The 20,464-nt window shown below is 43.3% G+C and overlaps 1 protein-coding gene across 4 annotated transcripts in view; it reads right to left on the reverse strand.

Annotated features, from left to right (window-relative positions):
* The window catches only part of LOC120054862 (tyrosine-protein kinase ABL2-like), a 38,282-nt gene that overhangs the window by 13,046 nt on the left and 4,772 nt on the right, over window positions 1-20,464 (reverse strand). For 2 of the 4 annotated variants that reach the window (XM_039002545.1, XM_039002547.1), the window contains exon 2: window positions 945-1,109. In XM_039002545.1, the coding sequence (XP_038858473.1) occupies window positions 945-1,109 (165 nt within the window). Of the gene's footprint in view, window positions 1-944; window positions 1,110-1,488; window positions 2,252-6,007; window positions 6,336-20,464 lie in introns of those variants that run through there. The other 2 variants (XM_039002546.1, XM_039002548.1) reach the window with 2 other exon arrangements.

Below are 20,464 nucleotides of genomic sequence, written 5' to 3' on the forward strand. Positions count from 1 at the left end.
CTCACCCTCCTACTCGCTCTCCCTGTACATCATGGGCTGAGCTGAACATGCTGCAGACTCAATATCCTATGGTGCCACAGAGGCTATAGCTACAGGCTTTATTGACACTGGACAGCTGGGGAGGCAGAAAAACATTGGGCTGGCCTAACGAGTCACACTAGACAGTTTCCTCTGACACACCGTGGGGAGCCAGGGAGCTGGCTCTCTTTGATTTGATTTGGGTGGAAACACAATGTCAGGCAGCCTGCGGTGGACATTACTGGTCTGAGGCATGGCATTGATCTGAGACAGCGATTAAGGGCGGCAGCGCCGCTAAGTCATTCTCTGTGATCACCCAGCAGGTGGATAAACCCTGCTGGGTTTATGCACCTGTTAGTATTACAGTTGAAAGGATTCCACATTAAAAGTGCATTAGAGCCAAACAAGGGTGTGGGAGGGCAAGCCTGCCTGCCTCTCCCTTGGGCATGCAGTGACTCACAGTCTAAACATTAGCTTCATCTCAGGCAGCAGCCATGAGGCGACTGGTGAAGGCAGGCATCGGCTTATTAAGATATTTCTACATCTTTAGCTAATGCTTTTATATCTGTTAATTAAAAAGTCTGACTCTCCAAAATATTATGATTTTAAGCACATTACCCAGGAGACAGCTCTTTGATCAGCAAACTGCTGCTGGGGAAAACAGGGACACGGATTAAATAAAAAGGGAAAGTAGAACAAGGATTGGAATAAACAAACATATAGTTCACTGGATGGTATCATGGAACCGTATTTTGGAGGAAATCTCCCGAAGAACTGACCTCCCCTGCAGAAGGTAGGGGCCCCATACCTCGAAGCAAATCATCTTTAGATAAGGAGTGGTTTGTGATGATGCAGGGTGAGGAAATGAAACCAGGTTATCTATTGGGACGGCAGCTATTGATAAAAATCTGTTTCAGAATTCATACCTTTCGTAATGCTCAGCGTGTTGTCGCCACTGGCAACAAAGTCATAAAGTGCAACAAAGAGGTTAGGGTCGCTTTCGGCAGCACCCAGCAAGTTCTCCTTGGAGCTCCAGCGTACCGCTTCCGTCAATGCTGCCGAGTCCAGGCCGAAGGGCCGGTGGAGGGCCTCTGGAGGGAGGGAAAGGGAGCGATAGAGAAAGAAAGTGGTTGGTGAATGGTTCAGTGAAAGTCAAGCTGTCTAAAAATATCTGTTGAAATCTCAGCTTCAAAATACATTAACCACATGAGTAAACAGTGCCCCAGGTATGCCTAACATGTACCTACCTTTTAGGGACCCCAAACATGCATCCCTTTCCAATGGCCCACCTATGTTTTGCCTAAATTCTTTATTTCACCCAAAAATCAGTTTCTGTTCCTTTAACAATCTGCACTAATCAACTGTGAAATAGGCTACATTTTACCAGTGCTAGCTTAATATCAATAGCTGTCCAATTAATAGGCAGCTGGAGTCAACCAACATAAACAGAAAGAGCTAAGTTGTAGCTACCCGAGAGTCTAGGCCCGTCCACATCCGCTACCCCCGTGTAGGGCCGGCCTGTCAGCTTAACCCACTCTTCCTCAAAACTGCTGCTGGGTTGAAGGGTCCTCAAATACATACTCTGCCCCTCCACGCTCAAAATTAACTCGCTTCACTTTCCAATCACACTAATCTGAGGACTAGGTCCTACAGGAAGTCACTACTTTCTTCTTCCCTGCCTGTATGTAAAGAGTGTAGTAGCTGTGGGGAGGGGCTCTGTCGGTGTCTGTGGGTCACCACGCCCACACAACATGCTTGAGCCTCAATCACTCCTTAACAGCTGCCAACAAACTCTAAAGCATGTCTGGGCAGCTGCTGAGTGGGATTTACCCACTGTTAGGGAGAGAGGGAGACGAGTGAATTAAAGACAGGTAGAGGGGAGAGGATGAAAGAGGCATTGAAAAGAAAGTCGAGAGTTGGCATAAAATGTATGTCAAACAAAAACCAATGATTGCAAAGTTAAACAAAATATACAACTGTATGCACAAAGACTACTTTCACTCCATTACCGTGGAATTGCCCCAATACAACTAAGGAATGACTGGCTACACCAAAGTTTAAGTGATACATCTACAGTACAGTAAGTGACTGGCACCATCAGCGTTAGTCTGTGGTGGTCAGTAGCTAATGTTACAGTAAATATCATTTCTGAAAGGCATCATCCCTTCCTAATTACACTTCCTGGGTCGTTCCAACTCAAAAAGCACAAGGAAGAGGATTTTGACACCCAGATTGTTCTGGAATAGTTTCTGTAGTTAGTAACAGATACAATTAATATTCATGAAACATTGTGTTAAAATATAATTTGATCTGAGAAATTAAGCTAATTGATGGCACCCAAATTGGCCATTTTAATATCTAGGATTCAGATAACATTCAATAAATATAGTACCAAACTAGAGGTCGACCGATTATGATTTTTCAACGCCGATACCGATTATTGGAGGACCAAAAAAGCCGATAGCGATTAAATCGGACGATTTTTAATGACAATTACAACAATACTGAATGAACACTTATTTTAACTTAATATAATACAAAATTCAAAAGGCACTCGCACATCTGAGCAATCTTATTTGCAGGTGCATGGCAACAATTGAACAAGATGAAGGAAAAAGTAAACCGCACACTGCTCTTGATAGTATCACCGATATTTAATAAGCTTACGTATCGGCCTCACGGCCTTCGTCAGAGCTTTTAATATTCGTCAGAATTTGATATAATACATCAATAAAATCAATTTAGCCTCAAATAAATAATGAAACATGTTCAATTTGGTTTAAATAATGCAAAAACAAAGTGTTGGAGAAGAAAGTAAAAGTGCAATATGTGCCATGTAAGAAAGCTAACGTTTAAGTTCCTTGCTCAGAACATGAGAACATATGAAAGCTGGTGGTTCCTTTTAACGTGAGTCGTCAATATTCCCAGGTAAGAAGTTTTAGGTTGTAGTTATTATAGGAATTATAGGACTATTTCTCTCTCTACCATTTGTATTTCATTAACCTTTGACTATTGGATGTTCTTATAGGCACTTTAGTATTGCCAGTGTAACAGTATAGCTTCCGTCCCTCTCCTCGCCGCTAACTGGGCTCGAACCAGGAACACATCGACAACAGCCACCCTCGAAGCAGCGTTACCCATGCAGAGCAAGGGGAACAACTACTCCAAGTCTCAGAGCGAGTGACGTTTGAAACGCTATTAGCGCGCACCCCGCTAACTAGCTAGCCATTTCACATCGGTTACACCAGCCTAATCTCGGGAGTTGATAGGCTTGAAGTCATAAACAGCTCAATGCTTGAAGCATTGTGAAGAGCTGCTGGCAAACGCACAAAAGTGCTGTTTGAATGAATGCTTACGAGCCTGCTGGTGCCTACCATCATTCAGTCAGACTGCTCTATCAAATCATAGACTTAATTATAACATAATAACACACAGAAATACGACCCTTAGGTTACTAATATGGTCGAATCCGGAAACTATCATCTCGAAAACAAGACGTTTAGTCTTTCAGTGAAATATGGAACCGTTCCGTATTTTATCTAACGGGTGGCATCCCTAAGTCTAAATATTCCTGTTACATTGCACAAACTTCAATGTTATGTCATAATTACGTATAATTCTGGCAAATTAGGCGGCCCAAACTGTTGCATATACACTGACTCTGCGTGCAATAAACGCAAGAGAAGTGACACAATTTCACCTGGTTAATATTGCCTGCTAACCTGGATTTCTTTTAGCTAAATATGCAGGTTTAAAAATGTATACTTCTGTGTATTGATTTTAAGAAAGGCATTGATGTTTATGGTTAGGTACACATTGGAGCAACGATACGCACCGCATCGATTATATGCAACGCAGGACACGCTAGATAAAGTAGTAATATCATCAACCATGTGTAGTTAACTAGTGATTATGATTGATTGATTGTTTTTTATAAGATAAGTTTAATGCTAGCTAGCAACTTACCTTGGCTTACTGCATTCGCGTAACAGGCAGGCACCTCGTGGAGTGCAATGTAATCAGGTGGTTAGAGCGTTGGACTAGTTAACTGTAAGGTTGCAAGATTGAATCCCCTGAGCTGACAAGGTAAAAATCTGTCGTTCTGCCCCTGAACGAGGCAGTTAACCCACCGTTCCTAGGCCGTCATTGAAAATAAGAATGTGTTCTTAACTGACTTGCCTAGTTAAATAAAGATTAAATAAAAAGGTCTAAAAATATATATATATATAAAAAAATCCAAAAATACCGATTTCCGATTGTTATGAAAACTTGAAATCGGACCTAATTAAAATCGGCCATTACGATTAAATCGGTCGACCTCTATACCAAACATCTTCGTACCCATTTCTTCCGTGGGTGGCGTTTGGCCATTTTTGGGGGCGATAAGACTCAGATGTTTTACTTTGACATTTTAAACAAAAAACAATATTTGCAAAGTTAAACAAACCATACAATTCTGTGCACAAGGACTACTTAACAATTTCCATTGAAAATGTTACATAAACATTTACTTGAAGAACAGTGCAGATGCAAAGTCTGGTAACAGAATGACGGCACAAACGGCAAACCGTCATTCTGTTACCAAACTTTGCATCTGCACTGTTCATTGCCATCATTGGTTTTTGTTTGACATACATTATAAAGTCTCAGTGTCACTCTGTTACAGTGGAATTGCCCAAAAACAATAGCGTCTGAGAAGTTAAAGGGATAGTTCACAGCAGTTTATGGACAAGGCACGACAGCAATCCATGCTTTGGTCTGGTTTCTCTGGCACGGTTTCCACATGTTAAAGTTTTAGCATTTGTGGCACAAATCCCATTTAAGTCATTGGACAAATATTAGCATTTTTCACACATCATGTCCAAAAGTATCTAAAATGTATTGTGAAGCTCAACAAAGTCACTGATAGATGATTTGAACATGATGCGCAAAAATTATATTATTGGTCCCATGGCTTGAATGGGATTTGTTCCACAAATGCTAAAATGTTAAACTAAACCAGAAAATGGATTGCGGTCATCCTTTGTCGATAGACTACATACAGAGTAAGGAAACCAATATGGCATTTTGGTGAACTTTCCCTTTAAGATATACACTGTGTAAGACTGAGTTGAATTAAAGCTTAACCTCAACTATTAAGTCCTGCATCTGAACCAAAAAGTTGATAAAAATGGCCCAGATCTCCAAATCCAGCCTAATGAGTGTCACGCGTGAAATAGGGAGTAAAACAGGAAACACACTGAACTATTAAAAGTACGCATTGCGCCATTCTAAAACACACAGAACTACTAAAGTACGCATTGCTCCATTCTAAAAAACACACAGAACTACGTATTGCTCCATTCTAAAACACGCAGAACTACGTATTGCTCCATTCTAAACACACATAACTACGCATTGCTCCATTCTAAACACGCAGAACTACGTATTGCTCCATTCTAAACACGCAGAACTACTAAAGCACGCATTGCTCCATTCTAAACACGCAGAACTACTAAAGTACGCATTGCACCATTCTAAACACGCAGAACTACTAAAGTACGCATTGCTCCATTCTAAACACGCAGAACTACTAAAGCACGCATTGCTCCATTCTAAACACGCAGAACTACTAAAGCACGCATTGCTCCATTCTAAACACGCAGAACTACTAAAGTACGCATTGCACCATTCTAAACACGCAGAACTACTAAAGTACGCATTGCGCCATTCTAAACACACAGAACAACTAAAGTACGCATTGCTCCATTCTAAACACACAGAACTACGCATTGCTCCATTCTAAACACGCAGAACTACTAAAGTACACATTGCTCCATTCTAAACACACAGAACTACTTAAGTACGTAGTGCTCAATTCAGCAAGCAAACTACACAGTACACTACATGGCAGCAGTATAGTAAATCTGTCAGGACATCTCCTAAGGACATTAAACTGGCCTAGAGGTCAGGTGTGACCCTGCCCTGTCTAGAGCTGATGCTCTCCCACCTTTGTTCCCTACCAGCATATGCTGCATGTCTGTTGCTGTCAACTGGCTCAGCCACAGCTCCCAGTACATCTTCCACTTGTTCCCAGTCAGGACAATCCCAGTACAGACGTCTGACGAGTTCACTCTCTCTTCAAACTTCTCCACAGAGGGACTGGGTGAGGGAGTCACAAAGACGCCCCACACATTTTATTTATTCACCCTGAGTGAATTAGGGCATCTGAAGCACTACTAATAGGTTCCCGCTGGCTGGTTTTGCTTTTCAACCCAGAGGCGTCCACTCTTAGCTTTTGATGTGGCATTCAGAAGTAAACATTTCCTAGGCAGGTACAGGAAAGTAAATCAATGATCATTCTCCGTGGCGAAAGTCCACTGTGGGAGGGAGAGAGGGGCTCGCTGTGTGTGTGAGACATAGGAAATCTGAGCTCACTGGGGGAGGTGAGTTGTGGTGGAGGTCTCTTGAGGGACAGAGCAGAGCGTGGGTTAGGGGCAGTCTTGAGGTCAACAGCAGATGGCTGTTCTTGTGGTCCTATGGGAGAGGGCCCCAATGCCACTTGCTGAGACACACTCATAGCCTCCAGGGAGAGGCTAAACAGACTGATGAGGGGGGTGGGGGGGGGGGGGGGGGGGGACAAGAGGCACTACAACTGCTACAGGCCCTGAATTTCCTAATGTCAGAAGAACACTGCTCAAGCATATCACACTATAACAAATATTTTTATTCAGTCAGCCTCAAGCCTATTTTTAACTGGAGAATTCCAACTCATGAAGACTCAGTCAGAAAACGGTTAAATGTCAATGTATTAATTCAATCAGTCCATTTTCTAAATCGATTAAGATTGATCCTTGAATAAAAGTTTGGTCAATCAATGTTGAAAGAGAGCTGATTCCTGAAATATTAATAACTAAGCAACAACCACCGTTTGGCAAAACCATGTAAAAGGCTCCACAGCTGGCGGCCCGTGGGCCAAAATTTGGCCCCCCAAGTTCTGAGCAATAAAAGTAATAATTATACAGTACCAGTCAAAAGTTGGGACACACCTAGTCATTCAAGGGTTTTTCTTTATTTTTACTATTTTCTACATTGTAGAACAATAGTGAAGACATTAAAACTATGAAATAACATGTAGTAACCAAAAAAAGTGTTAAACAAATCCAAATATATGTTATATCTGAGATTCTTCAAAATAGCCACCCTTTACCTTGATGACAGCTTTGCACACACTTGGCATTCTCTCCAACCAGCTTCACCTGAAATGTTTTTCCAACAGTCTTGAAGGAGTTTCCACATATGCTGAGCACTTGTTGGCTGCTTTTCCTTCACTCTGCGACCGATCTCCAACCATCTCAATTAGGTTGAGGTTCGGTGATTGTGGAGACCAGGTAATCTGATGCAGCACTACACAACTCTCCTTCTTTGTCAAATAGCACTTACACAGCCTGGAGGTGTGTTGGGTCATTGTCCTGTTGAAAAAAAATGTATAAAAATGATAGTCCCACTAAGCGCAAACCAGATGTGATGGCGTATTGCTGCAGAATGCGGTAGTAGCCATGCTGGTCAAGTGTGCCTTAAATTCAAAATAAATCACTGACAGTGTCACCAGCAAAGCACCCCCACACCACCTCCTCTATGCTTCACATCTGAACATCGTGTTCAGATGTGTCTGTTCCTTGAACTGTGTGAATCATTTATTTGGGCTGCAATTTCTGAGGCTGGTAAATAATGAACGTATCCTCTGCAGCAGAGGTAACTCGTGGTCTTCCTTTCCTGTGGCGGTCCTCATGAGAGCCAGTTTCATCATAGCGCTTGATGGTTTTTGCGACTACACTTGAATAAACGTTCAAAGTTCTTAATTTTCCGCATTGACTGACCTCCATGTCTTAAAGTAATGATGGACTGTCATTTCCCCTTGCTTATTTGAGCTGTTCTTGCCATTATATGGACTGGTCTTTTACCAAAAAGGGCTATTTTTTGTATACCACCCCTACCTTGTCACAACACAACTGATTGGCTCAAACACATTAAGGAAAGAAATTCCACAAATTAATTTTTAACAAGGCACACCTGTAAATTGAAATGCATTCCAGGTGACTACCTCATGAAGCTGGTTGAGAGAATGCCAAGAGTGTGCAAAGCGGTCATCAAGGTAAATGGTGGCTACTTTAAAGAATCTCAAATATATTTTGATTTGTTTAAGCTTTTTTGGTCACTACATGATTCCATGTGTGTTATTTCATAGTTGACGTCTTCACTATTATCCTACAATGTAGAAAACAGTAAAAATAAAGAAAAACCCTGGAATGAGTAGGTGTATCCAAACTTTTGACTAGTACTGTATATATTTTGTTGGACATAAGACAGTAAAAATACCAACTCTGTTCTAAGTATTCCACGCATAATAGAGAGATACATGTCATCACATACAAATGTAAGCAAGGTTTGAAATGGTTGTGTTTTAGTCAAATATTCTACAAATTATTTGTAATTATGTTCCGGCCCCCTGACCATCCGCAAAACAAACAAAAAATAATTCCGCCCGCGGCTGAATCAGGTTGACTATTCCTCAGTGAAGCTGTTTACAACTTCAGATTGACCCACACCAGTTGGTATGTCATGCATGAGGTACGTCGTGTGCCTGTCAGTGTGCCTGTATGTGTGCGTGTGCACATGTGTGTGTGCCTTTGTGCGTGTGCAGAGGGCTGAGGACTGGGAGCAGGGACTTGACCAGTGTTTGGGTATGAGCAGCAGGCACAGTTCCAGCCCCAGACAGCTGAGACAGTGGTGACCCTCCAGTTCTGCTTCAGCTCAATGGGCATATTGAGAGAGACCGACCCCCCTGGTCACCCTACCCCACCCTCTACCACTCCTGCAGCTGTTGGTAGGGTCTGTCCAGGCAAGTGGCAGCTGAACCAGCCACCTCTGCACCCTCCCAATCCCTGTGCAGGACCACATGTGAATCTTTTCACTGTGCCCTGTCAGAATACATTGCTTCACCCAACACATGACCAGGCCTCAGTCAGTGTAATAAGGTTAGCTAGTTATGAGTATTACAAGGAGACACCACTGAAACAATCTAAACCACAAGCAGTATTATGCACTACTGTCCGCTGGCCTGGGAATATCTTTAGCCACGGTGCAAAACAAAGCAACATCATGGCTATAAATACCTCCTGAATGATCACAGCTTTCAGATAGAGAGCTGGAGGAAATGTTAACAATAAGCTGAGACAATGTCACGGATGAGAGGCACACAACACAAGACAAATCCTGTCGCTGCCGGGCCAGACCAGAGAATTAATGAGGGATGAACACAGACAGACGGTCCTTTAGCTGGAGGACCAGTGGGTCATAACAGACAGACAGGCCTTTGGTTACAGGAACAGAGGATCAGAACAGACAGACATGCTTTTAGCTGAACAGACATGGACTGCAGAGGACAGTGCCACTTTAACTCCACTCTGTAGATGGCAGTTGTACAGACAGAGATCCCCATGCAGCAGTCTAGTGGAGAGGCTGAGTGGCCGAGGAGAGGCAGAGTTGGCAGTAGCCATCTGTTGTTGTTAACGAGGACACATAAATGACCCCATTCACATCAAATTACAAGAGTGGGGAGTCCATCTCTGGGCGTTGGTTTGATTAGGAAAAGTGGATTGTCATCCTTAATTGATTACCTCCAGGCAAAGTGAGCATTAGCATCAACTTGACAAGTCTTCCATGCAATCTGATTTCAACACAGCATGGGCTAATAATATAGTTGAGTTACATTGTTCAACAGCACTGCTGGGGAAAGCAGTGATACACATTTAAAACAATTAACACAACCCAAACAACAAGAGACAATTCTAAATCATGAAACCTTCCTTAAAAACACAGATCACCCAACTATTTAATGAGGCCTACACATTTAGGAAACACACTCACAATTACCATAATTGATTCAACTTTTCCTAATCAGGGGGATTAAAATTAACAGCTGAAGTTGGATCCAGACAGATTTGAGGGGCTTTAGAAGTGGTGGTGGTTGTACAAACCATAATGGAAGAGGACAGCACCAGAGCCCTTTAGGTCTGGCCAGCGCCTTAGCTGTGCTAGTAATAAGCCTTATGGGCAGGACCCCCCCCCCTACTCATCTACATCCTATTCCCATAAATGTCAGTGAGCAAATAATGAGACTCCGGGGTGTTGGGAAACGCCATGTACCATTCATCTATAGCCTGTGCTCCACTAGGCATACAGCAATTACAGACTGGACAGTGTAAATCAGTCACCCTAATAATGGGGCTCTAGCCCATCGCCTGCCCACCATGGCCCTTTAATTGGTTAATGTGGAGTAAGTGCGTCCCTCCAGGCTCACTCACAACACAGTAAGTGTTGGTCTATATAACAACTCTGCAGTGGACTAGAGGAAGGCCATCCACAATGCCTCACATTCTGCCTTTAATCTTCCTCTTCAGGATGCACATAGTGAGGCTGAAAAATAGTCCATACATGTTCATGTTGATGTTTGTGTGAGCAAAACCAAAATACAACACCACACTATTATTGTCTCAATTAACTCCTGCAAAATGCTAAGTTACACAGTATTGTTAGTCTGGAACAATGAAAAGTGATTAGTGGAAAATTAAGTCACTTGAAAGTCATGGCATTTGGCATGCCTCTGTAGATGTGCCTGCTCGTTCTGTTTACAACAAACATTTCAAGAGAACCTCTATTTTGTAACATGTGTGCAGCTCATTGGTTCACTCAGTTTGTACTACCTGAAGTACTTGTTCTTCCTGGTCTGGCAGTAGTCTACCGTTGTGCTGGGCTGGGCTCTGTGACGCAGCAGAAGGGTGGAGGTATGATTGGCATCATCCACCATAAGGATACGATCCAGCAGATCCCAAGAGAGGCTCAGACAGGCAGACAGAGAGGAGGGTCTTCAACAATCGGATGGGGTGATATTGTAACTAACTAATCACCACTCAGCAGCATCACTGCAGGAGAAGAGTCCCTGTTCCTGAGAATCTATCCTAGACACAGTGTTTACTGGATCACTGTTTCTGAGAACCTGTCCCAGTCAGTGTTTCCCCCACCAGGGCCCAAGGCAGACCCTCCCAGTCACTCTCCCATTGACACAACAAAGACCTGGGTGGAATGCCAGAACAGAACACCATGAGTGATGCTCACTTTACATTCTCCTCTTCATCTCAGAGAACAAATGACAGGTTTGAAGCCAGAGATGCTCCTACCTTCTCCCTTATGGTACCGAGTCCCCACCTACATTTAACACAATAACATGCTTAGCCAGAGGCTCTTTCAAGAGTAAAAGTGTAAAGTACTCTAAGAGGTTGTATGGTGGGGTATGAATGCAGGAGAAACCTAAGAGCATTGATTCATATGAAACTACCAGATTCCTGTAGAGAAGATGACTAACCCTGGCTAACCCAACCTAGCCAGGATCCAGGTGATGACACAGGTTCAAGCGGTGGGAAGAATTTAATAAGATGAGTCTGAGCTTTCTGGTTTTAGGGGGCTTTCACACCGAATTGGTTTTGAGCGTTTTTTCTGAACTCTGGTGCGTTTACCCACTTAGTTAAGTTAGTTTGGACTGGTGTGAACACTATTCGCACTCAGGAGAGCACTAAACGCACCGTGGTTCACTCAGAAAGGGTGGTCTCGTCAGATTCAATTCGTACCATGGTGCGTTTTGCTGCAGGTGAGAACGCAGTCCGGACCAAACACAGGAAAAGAACCAGTCGTGCAGTATATTATTGGTTGTTTGACTGAGAACATTTAATTAAATGCAGCATCAATATGGGTAAATCCATTTTAATTCAATAACTGCATACCCTTTGATTTAAAGAAAACTTTCCTTAAATGTTTGCCCATGGAAGAAGTGGTCAGAAAGTTACTTTTTGGATCTGAATGCCAAAACATTCAGGAGATAAAAGTGCTCAAAGTTGACCCATTTGGCATACCCCACCATACCATGAGACATCCATGTCTTAATCACTGGAAAAGATAAATGGTGGAGTTGGATATCATTTTAAAGCTTACAAAACAGGATTGTCAAGCTATTTGATAATAAACACACACAGTTGAAGTCGGAAGTTTACATACACTTAGTTTGGTAAATCCGAACACAACTCTATCCTCCCGATTCCTGCTTACAAGCAAAAATTAAAGCAGGAAGCACCAGTGACTCGGTCTATAAAAAAAAGTGGTCAGATGAAGCAGATGCTAAACTACAGGACTGTTTTGCTATCACAGACTGGAACATGTTACGGGATTCTTCCGATGGCATTGAGGAGTACAACACACCAGTCACTGGCTTTATCAATAAGTGCATCGAGGACGTCGTCCCCAAAGTGACTAAACATTCGCACTGAGCTAAAGAAGCCACGGATTACAGACAACATTCGCACTGAGCTAAAGGGTAGTAGAGCTGCCGCTTTCAATGTGCGGGAATCTAACCGAGAAGCTTACAAAAAATCCTGCTATGCACTGTAACGAACCATCACACAGGCAAAGTGTCAATACAGGGCTAAGATCAAATTGTACTACACCGGCTACGACGCTCGTCTTATGTGGCAGGGCTTGCAAACTATTACAGACTAAAGGGAAGCACAGCCGCGAGCTGTCCAGTGACACGAGCCTACCAAACGAGCTAAATCACTTCTATGCTCACTTCGAGGCAGGCAACACTGAGGCATGCATGAGAGCATCAGCTGTTCCAGACGACTGTGTGATCACGCTCTTCATAGCCGACGTGAGTAAGACCTTTAAACAGGTCAACATACACAAGGCTGCGGGGCCAGACGGATTACCAGGATGTGTGCTCCGGGCATGTGCTGACCAACTGGCAGGTGTCTTCACTGACATTTTCAAAATGTCCCTGTCTGAGTCTGTAATACCAACATGTTTCAAGCAGACCACCATAGTCCCTGTGCCCAAGAACACAAAGGCAACCTGCCTAAATGACTACAGACCCGTAGCACTCACGTCCGTAGCCATGAAGTGCCTTGAAAGGATGGTAATGGCTCACATCAACACCATTATCTCAGAGACCCTAGACACACTCTAATTTGCATACCGCCCAAACAGATCCACAGATGGTGCAATCTTTATTGCACTACTCATTGCCCTTTCCCACCTGGACAAAAGGAACACTTATGTGAGAATGCTATTCATTGACTACAGCTCAGCGTTCAACACCATAGTACCCTCAAAGCTCATCACTAAGCTAAGGATCCTTGGACTAAACACCTCCCTCTGCAACTGGATCCTGGACTTCATGACAGGCTGCCCCCAGGTGGTGAGGGTAGGTAGCAACTAATCTGCCAGGCTGATCCTCAACACTGGCAACACTGGCACTGATCCTCAACACTCCACAGGGGTGAGTGCTCAGTCCCCTCCTGTACTCCCTGTTCACCCACGACTGCATGGCCAGGCACGATTCCAAAACCATCATTAAGTTTGCAGACGACACAACAGTGGTAGGCCTGATCACCGACAACGACGAGACAGCCTATAGGGAGGTCAGAGACCTGGCCGGGTGGTGCCAGAATAACAACCTATCCCTCAACGTAACCAAGACAAAGGAGATGATTGTGGACTACAGGAAAAGGAGGACTGAGCACGACCCCATTCTCATCGACGGGGCTGTAGTGGAGCAGGTTGAGAGATTCAAGTTCCTTGGTGTCCACATCAACAACAAACTAGAATGGTCCAAACACACAAAGACAGTCGTGAAGAGGGCACGACAAAGCCTATTCCCCCTAAGGAAACTAAAAAGATTTGGCATGGGTCCTGCGATCCTCAAAAGGTTCTACAGCTGCAACATCGAGAGCATCCTGACTGGTTGCATCACTGCCTGGTACGACAATTGCTCTGTCTCTGACCGCAAGGCACTACAGAGGGTAGTGCGAACGGCTAAGCTGCCTGCCATCCAGGACCTCGACACCAGGCGGTGTCAGAGGAAGGCCCTAAAAATGGTCAAAGACCCCAGCCACCCCAGTCATAGACTGTTCTCTCTACTACCACATGGCAAGCGGTACCGGAGTGCCAAGTCTAGGACAAAAAGGCTTCAACAGTTTCTACCCCCAAGCCATAAGACTCCTGAACAGGTAACCAAATGGTTACCCGGACTATTTGCATTGTGTAAACTTCCGACTTCAACTGAGTGTGTGTGTGTTATATATAATATATACACACACACACAAACTCATTAAAACAATTAACATCCACTCACTGTCAACTGCGTTTATTTTCAGCAAACTTATCATGTGAAAATATTTGTATGAACATAACAAGATTCAACAACTGAGACAAACTGAACAAGTTCCACAGACATGTGACTAACAGAAATTGAATAATGTGTCCCTGAACAAAGGGGGAGGGGGTCAAAATCTAAAATAATTCAGTATCTGTTGTGGCCACCAGCTGCATTAAGTACTGCAGTGCATCTCCTCCTCATGGACTGCACCAGATTTGCCAGTTCTTGCTGTGAGATGTTACCCCACTCTTTCACCAAGGCACCTGCAAGTTCCCGGACATTTCTGGGGATAATGGCCCTAGCCCTCACCCTCCGATCCAAGACATGCTCAATGGGATTGAGATCCAGGCTCTTAGCTGGCCAAGGCATAACACAGACATTCCTGTCTTGCAGGAAATCAGCCATACTGCTCGTTTTGTGCGTGGTGGCATTGTTATGCTGGAGGGTCATGTCAGGATGAGCCCGTCTTCGACGATAAACGCAAATCCGACCATTACCCCTGGTGAGACAAAACCACGACTCATCAGTGAAGAGCACGTTTTGCCAGTCCTGTCTGGTCCAGCGACAGTGGGTTTGTGCCCATAGGCGACGTTGTTGCCGGTGATGACTGGTGAGGACCTGCCTTACAACAGGCCTACAAGCCCTCAGTCCAGCCTCTCTCAGCCTATTGAGGACAGTCTGAGCACTGATGGAGGGATTGTGCGTTCCTGGTGTAACTCGGGCAGTTGTTGTTGCCATCTTGTACCTGTCCAGCAGGTGTGATGTTCGGATGTACCGATCCTGTGCAGATGTTGTTACACGTGGTCTGCAACTGCGAGGACGATCAGCTGTCCGTCCTGTCTCCCTGTAGAGCCTTAGGCGTTTCACAGTACGGACATTGCCATTTATTGCCCTGGCCACATCTGCAGTCCTCATGCTTCCTTGCAGCATGCCTAAGGCACATTCACACAGATGAACAGGGACCCTGGGCATCTTTCTTTGGTGCTTTTCAGAGTCAGTAGAAAGGTCTCTTTAGTGTCCTAATTTTTCATAACTGTGACCTTAATTGCCTACTGTCTGTAAACTGTTAGTGTCTTAATGACCGTTCCACAGGTGCGTGTTCATTAATTGTTTATAGTTCATTGAACAAACATCGAAAACAGTGTTTAAACACTTAACAAATAAGTTATATTTGGATTTTTACAAATTATCTTTTAAAGACAGGGTCCTGAAATTAATGGATTCGGGTATTTCTGCCACAGCCGTGTATAAAATCAAGCAAACAGCCATACATACAACCTCCATAGACAAAAATTAAAATGGCCTTATTGAAGAGCTCAGTGACTTTCAACGTGGCACCATCATAGGATGCCACCTTTCCAACAAGTCAGTTCGTCAAATTTCTGCCCTGCTAGAGCTGCCCCGTGCTGTTAATGTGAAGTGGAAACGTCTAGGAGCAACAAAGGCTCAGCCGCAAAGTGGTAGGCCACACAAGCTCACAGAACGAGACCGCCGAGTGCTGAAGCACGTAAAAGTCGTCTATCCTTGGTTGCAACACTCACTACTAAGTTCCAAACTGCCACTGGAAGCAACGTCAGCACAAGAACTGTTGGTCGGGAGCTTCATAAAATGGGTTTCCCTGGCCGAAACAGCCACACACAAGTCTAAGATCACCATGCGCAATGCCAAGCATCGGCTGGCGTGGTGTAAAGATCGCCGCCATTGGAGCAGTGGAAACACATTCTCTGGAGTGACGAATCACGCTTCACCATCTGGCAGTTCGAGAGACGAATCTGGGTTTGGCGGCTGCCAGGAGATAGTGTCAACAGTAAAGTTTGGTGGAGGAGGTCTGAGGTCTGGGGTTGTTTTTCATGGTTTGGGCTAGGCCCCTTAGTTCCAGTTAAAGGAAATGTTAACACTACAGCCTACAATGACATTCTAGACGATTCTGTGGTTCCAACTTTGTGGCAACAGTTTAGGGAAGGCCCTTTCCTGTTTCAGCGTGACAACGCCCCCGTACACAAAGCGAGGTCCATACAGAAATTGCTTGTCGAGATCGGTGCGGACGAACTTGACTGGCCTGCACAGAGCCCTGACCTCAACCCCATCGAACACATTTGGGATGAATTGGCACGCCGACTGCGAGCCAAGCCTAATCGCCCAACATCAGTGCCCGACCTCACCAATGCTAGCGGCTGAATGGAAGCAGGTACCCGCAGCAATGTCCCAACATCTAATGAAAGCCTTCCCAGAAGAGTAGTGGCTGTTATAGAAGCAAAGGCGGGACCAACTCCATGTGAATGCCCATGATTTTGGAATGAGATGTTCGACGAGCAAGTGGTCCACATACACATGACCAAAAGTATCTTAAAAAAATATTCTATAAAAATGACGACCCTTAACATCAATTATAAAAAGATGTGTAAACTCTGATTTGTTTCACATTGTTGTAGCTTAGACCATCGGTTGAGACACATGCTCTTGAATACAGAGTGGGCTTCATTTCAATCATAGAAATAGAATTCATAGAATGGACCTATTACTTCAGACCACAGTAACTTAGCTGGTACGCCATTTGAATGTAAATTTTTATTGCTATACTGAACAAAAATATAAAAACGCAACATGTAGTGTTGGTTCTATGTTTCATGAGCTGAAATAAAAGATTACTGAATTTTTCCATGAGCACAAAAAGCGTCTCTAAAATTGTGCGCAAAAATTTGTTTACATCCCTGTTAGTGAATATTCCTCCTTTGCCAAGATAATCCATCCACCTGCCAGGTGTGGCTATCAAGAAGCTGATTAAACAGCATGCTCATTACACAGGTGCACCTTGTGCTGGGGACAATAAAAGGCCACTAAAATATGCAGTTGTGTCACACAACACCACATTTCTCAAGTTGAGGGAGAATGCAATTGGCATGCTGATTACAGGAATGTCCACTAGAGCTGTTGCCAGAAAATGGAATGTTAATTTCTCTACCATTAACCGCCTCAAACGTCATTTCAGAGAATATGGCACTATGTTCAACCGGCCTCACAACCGCAGACCATGTGTAACCACGCCAGGGCACTACCTCCACATCCAGCTTCTTCACCTGTGGGATTGTCTGAGACCAGCCACCCGGACAGCTGATGAAACTGAAGAGTATTTATGTTTGTAATAAAACCCTTTTTTGGGGAAAAACTCATTCGGATTGGCTGGGCCTAGCTCCCCTGCGAGTCAGGTGAAATCCATAGATTTGGGCCTAATAAATTGATATCAATTGACTAATTGATAGGAACTATAACTCAGTAAAAATCGATGAAATAGTTCCATGTTGCATTTTGTTCAGTATAATTAGTACCATAAAGATGGACGCCGGTCCACCCACCATCGAATATCAACTTAATGGTCATGTCTATTCTATTATTATACCTTCATTTCAACAAGGAACACAGACTGAGAACAAGGTCTCTTTTACAGCTGGGCCCAGCGTATACATGTTTACACAAAGTTTAGGTACAATGATTAAGAAACTACACAAGACAAACAAAACGATCACAGATAACACAAAAGAATATAGCAACAGATTACATTTACACATAGGTTATTCCCCTAACAGCACAAGAACTTGCATTACCCGAAACAGTTACAAGCAATACATATATTTATATGATTTCAATAAGTTTCTTTTGGAGGGTTGATGGTTATTTCAAAACAGGTATTCCCATTCAACTCAACATTCTCTGCTGTGTGGACCTCTTTTTGTGGTACCATTTGAAAGTTGAAATGTCAATTTTAGTACATTTATCAGCCAAAACATGACACCCACCCTGTATTCAAGAGCATGTTGTTTCTCAACCGATGGCGTGCACAACACCAAAACCCCAGGATGTAAAGAAAGGTCTAAGCAAAAACATATGCAAATATGAAAAAAATGTGTATGTATTTAGAGAATTGACATACGGTTCAAATATTCTAATTGTTATAAACATTATAAAATAGTTTGACAACCTTATTTGTAAGCTTTTAAATGATATCAAATCTCAACCATTCATATTTTCCAGTGATGAAGATGTTTCATGGTATGGTGGGGTACGCAAAATAGGTCAACTTTCTCTCTTAGATGTCTTGGCATTCAGGTCCAAAGAGTAACTTTCTGTTCACTTCTACAATAGGCAAATATTTATGGAAGGTTTCGTTCAAATCAAAAGGGGTGCTGTCAAAAAGTGATTGAATTCATATGGATTTAACCGTATAGCAGCGCATTTATGAGAGCATCCGATGCAGACTAGGGGTACGGGGGCTATAGGCCATTGAATATAGGCTATTCACTTCACAGTTAGAGCGGCTATTGCGCGGTTTCCTCCCACATTGTTGAAAAAGAAATATGACGATTGGGACACACAAGTAGCGCTTCATGATAATCGTAGATGATTTAACATGAGCATTTTTGTCCAATAAACAAATGACTTGTATGGACACCTGGTTTTGTTGAGGAGTTTTAGTTCGTTTGACATTTGGCAATGTGAAACCAACTGGACCACCGTGTGGAGAGACACGAGTGCCTTCTGTGTGGTGTAGAGACGTAAGACTAGAGATGATTACATCAGTTACGAAGCAAAATGGTATACATACGTTGCATCACAGTCCAGCCAAGGTGAGATGACAGGATCAGCCTGACAGGATCAAGTGGGACTCGGAGCAAAAGTCCTAAGGCAGAAAATATAACATCTAATTTCAAATGACCCCATGATATTATGGAATTTGTAAGGCAGTATACAGCAGCAGCTGGCCTTTCATTAGCCATGTTACATTTTTCCATAGTTAGGCTACGCTAGATTAGAAAGGTCCTTATTTTTTTAAAGAAAAGCAATTTATTTGATCCATTAAAATAACATAAAATTGATCAGAAATACAGTGTAGACATTGTCAATGTCGTAAATGACTATTGTAGCTGGAAATGGCTGATTTTTAATGGAATATCTACATAGGCCCATTATGAGCAACCGTCACTCCTGTGTTCCAATGGCACGTTGTGTTAGCTAACCCAAGTTTATCATTTTAAAAAGGCTAATTGAGCATTGGAAAAACCTTTTGTTGTGCACCGGGGCCTCCCACTCTTTCTATTCTGATTAGAGCCAGTTTGCACTGTTCTGTGAAGGGAGTAGTACACAGCGTTGTACGGGATCTTTGGTTTCTTGGCAATTTCTCAAATGGAATAGCCTTCAATTCTCAGAACAAGAATAGACTGACGAGTTTAGAAGAAAGTTCCTTGTTTCTGGCCATTTGAGCCTGTAATTGAACCTACAAATGCTGATGTGCCAGATACTCAACTAGTCTAAAGAAGGCCAGTTTTATTGCTTCTTTAATCAGCACAACAGTTTTCAGCTGTGCTAACATAATTGCGAAAGGGTTTTCTAATGATCAATCAGTCTTTTAAAATTAGAAACTTGGATTAGCTAACACAACTTACCATTGGAACACAGGAGTGATGGTTGCTGATAATGGGCCTCTGCACGCTTATGTAGATATTCCATAAAAATCTGCCTTTGCCAGCTACAATAGTAATTTACAACATTAACAATGTCTACACTGTATTTCTGATCAATTTGATGTTATTTTAAAATTGACAATTTTTTGCTTTTCTTTCAAAAACAAGGATATTTCTAAGTGACCCCAAACTTTTGAACGGCAGTGTATATATGTTTTATTGTCACATACACTGGATAGGTGCAGTGAAATGTGTTGTTTTACAGGGTCAGCCATAGTAGTACGGCGTCCCTGGAGCAAAATAGGGTTAAATGCCTTGCTCAAGGGCACAGAAATATATATTGTTTTACCTTGTCGACTCGGGTATTCAAACTGCTGAAATTACTATGAACGTTCAGGCCTGGCTGAAGAGGATTACACTGACTTCAGTGGGTCTATTCATGTTCCTGTGATAATACACTGAGCTTGACGAGATTACTTTCCCATTGCTTCCATATGTAGGGCTTGGCCACCCAGATAGCCCTGCACAAGGCACAGTATCAAAGGCTTCCGATAGCACCCAGGTTAGCCACTCGCTTCATTCTCTTTGAAAATGGGGCAAATTATCCCAGTCTATTGAAAGAGAAATTGGCCCTCTCTGTGGCTGAGCTTCTTGGTCTCACCCCCACTGCTCAACACAAGAGAGCATGGAGGCGCCCCTGGCAGCACCACATTAAAGGCCAGATTAAGGCCGACTCTGGTGTGTG

This window comes from Salvelinus namaycush, chromosome 10, assembly GCF_016432855.1.
Source record: "Salvelinus namaycush isolate Seneca chromosome 10, SaNama_1.0, whole genome shotgun sequence".
Taxonomy (NCBI): domain Eukaryota; kingdom Metazoa; phylum Chordata; class Actinopteri; order Salmoniformes; family Salmonidae; genus Salvelinus; species Salvelinus namaycush.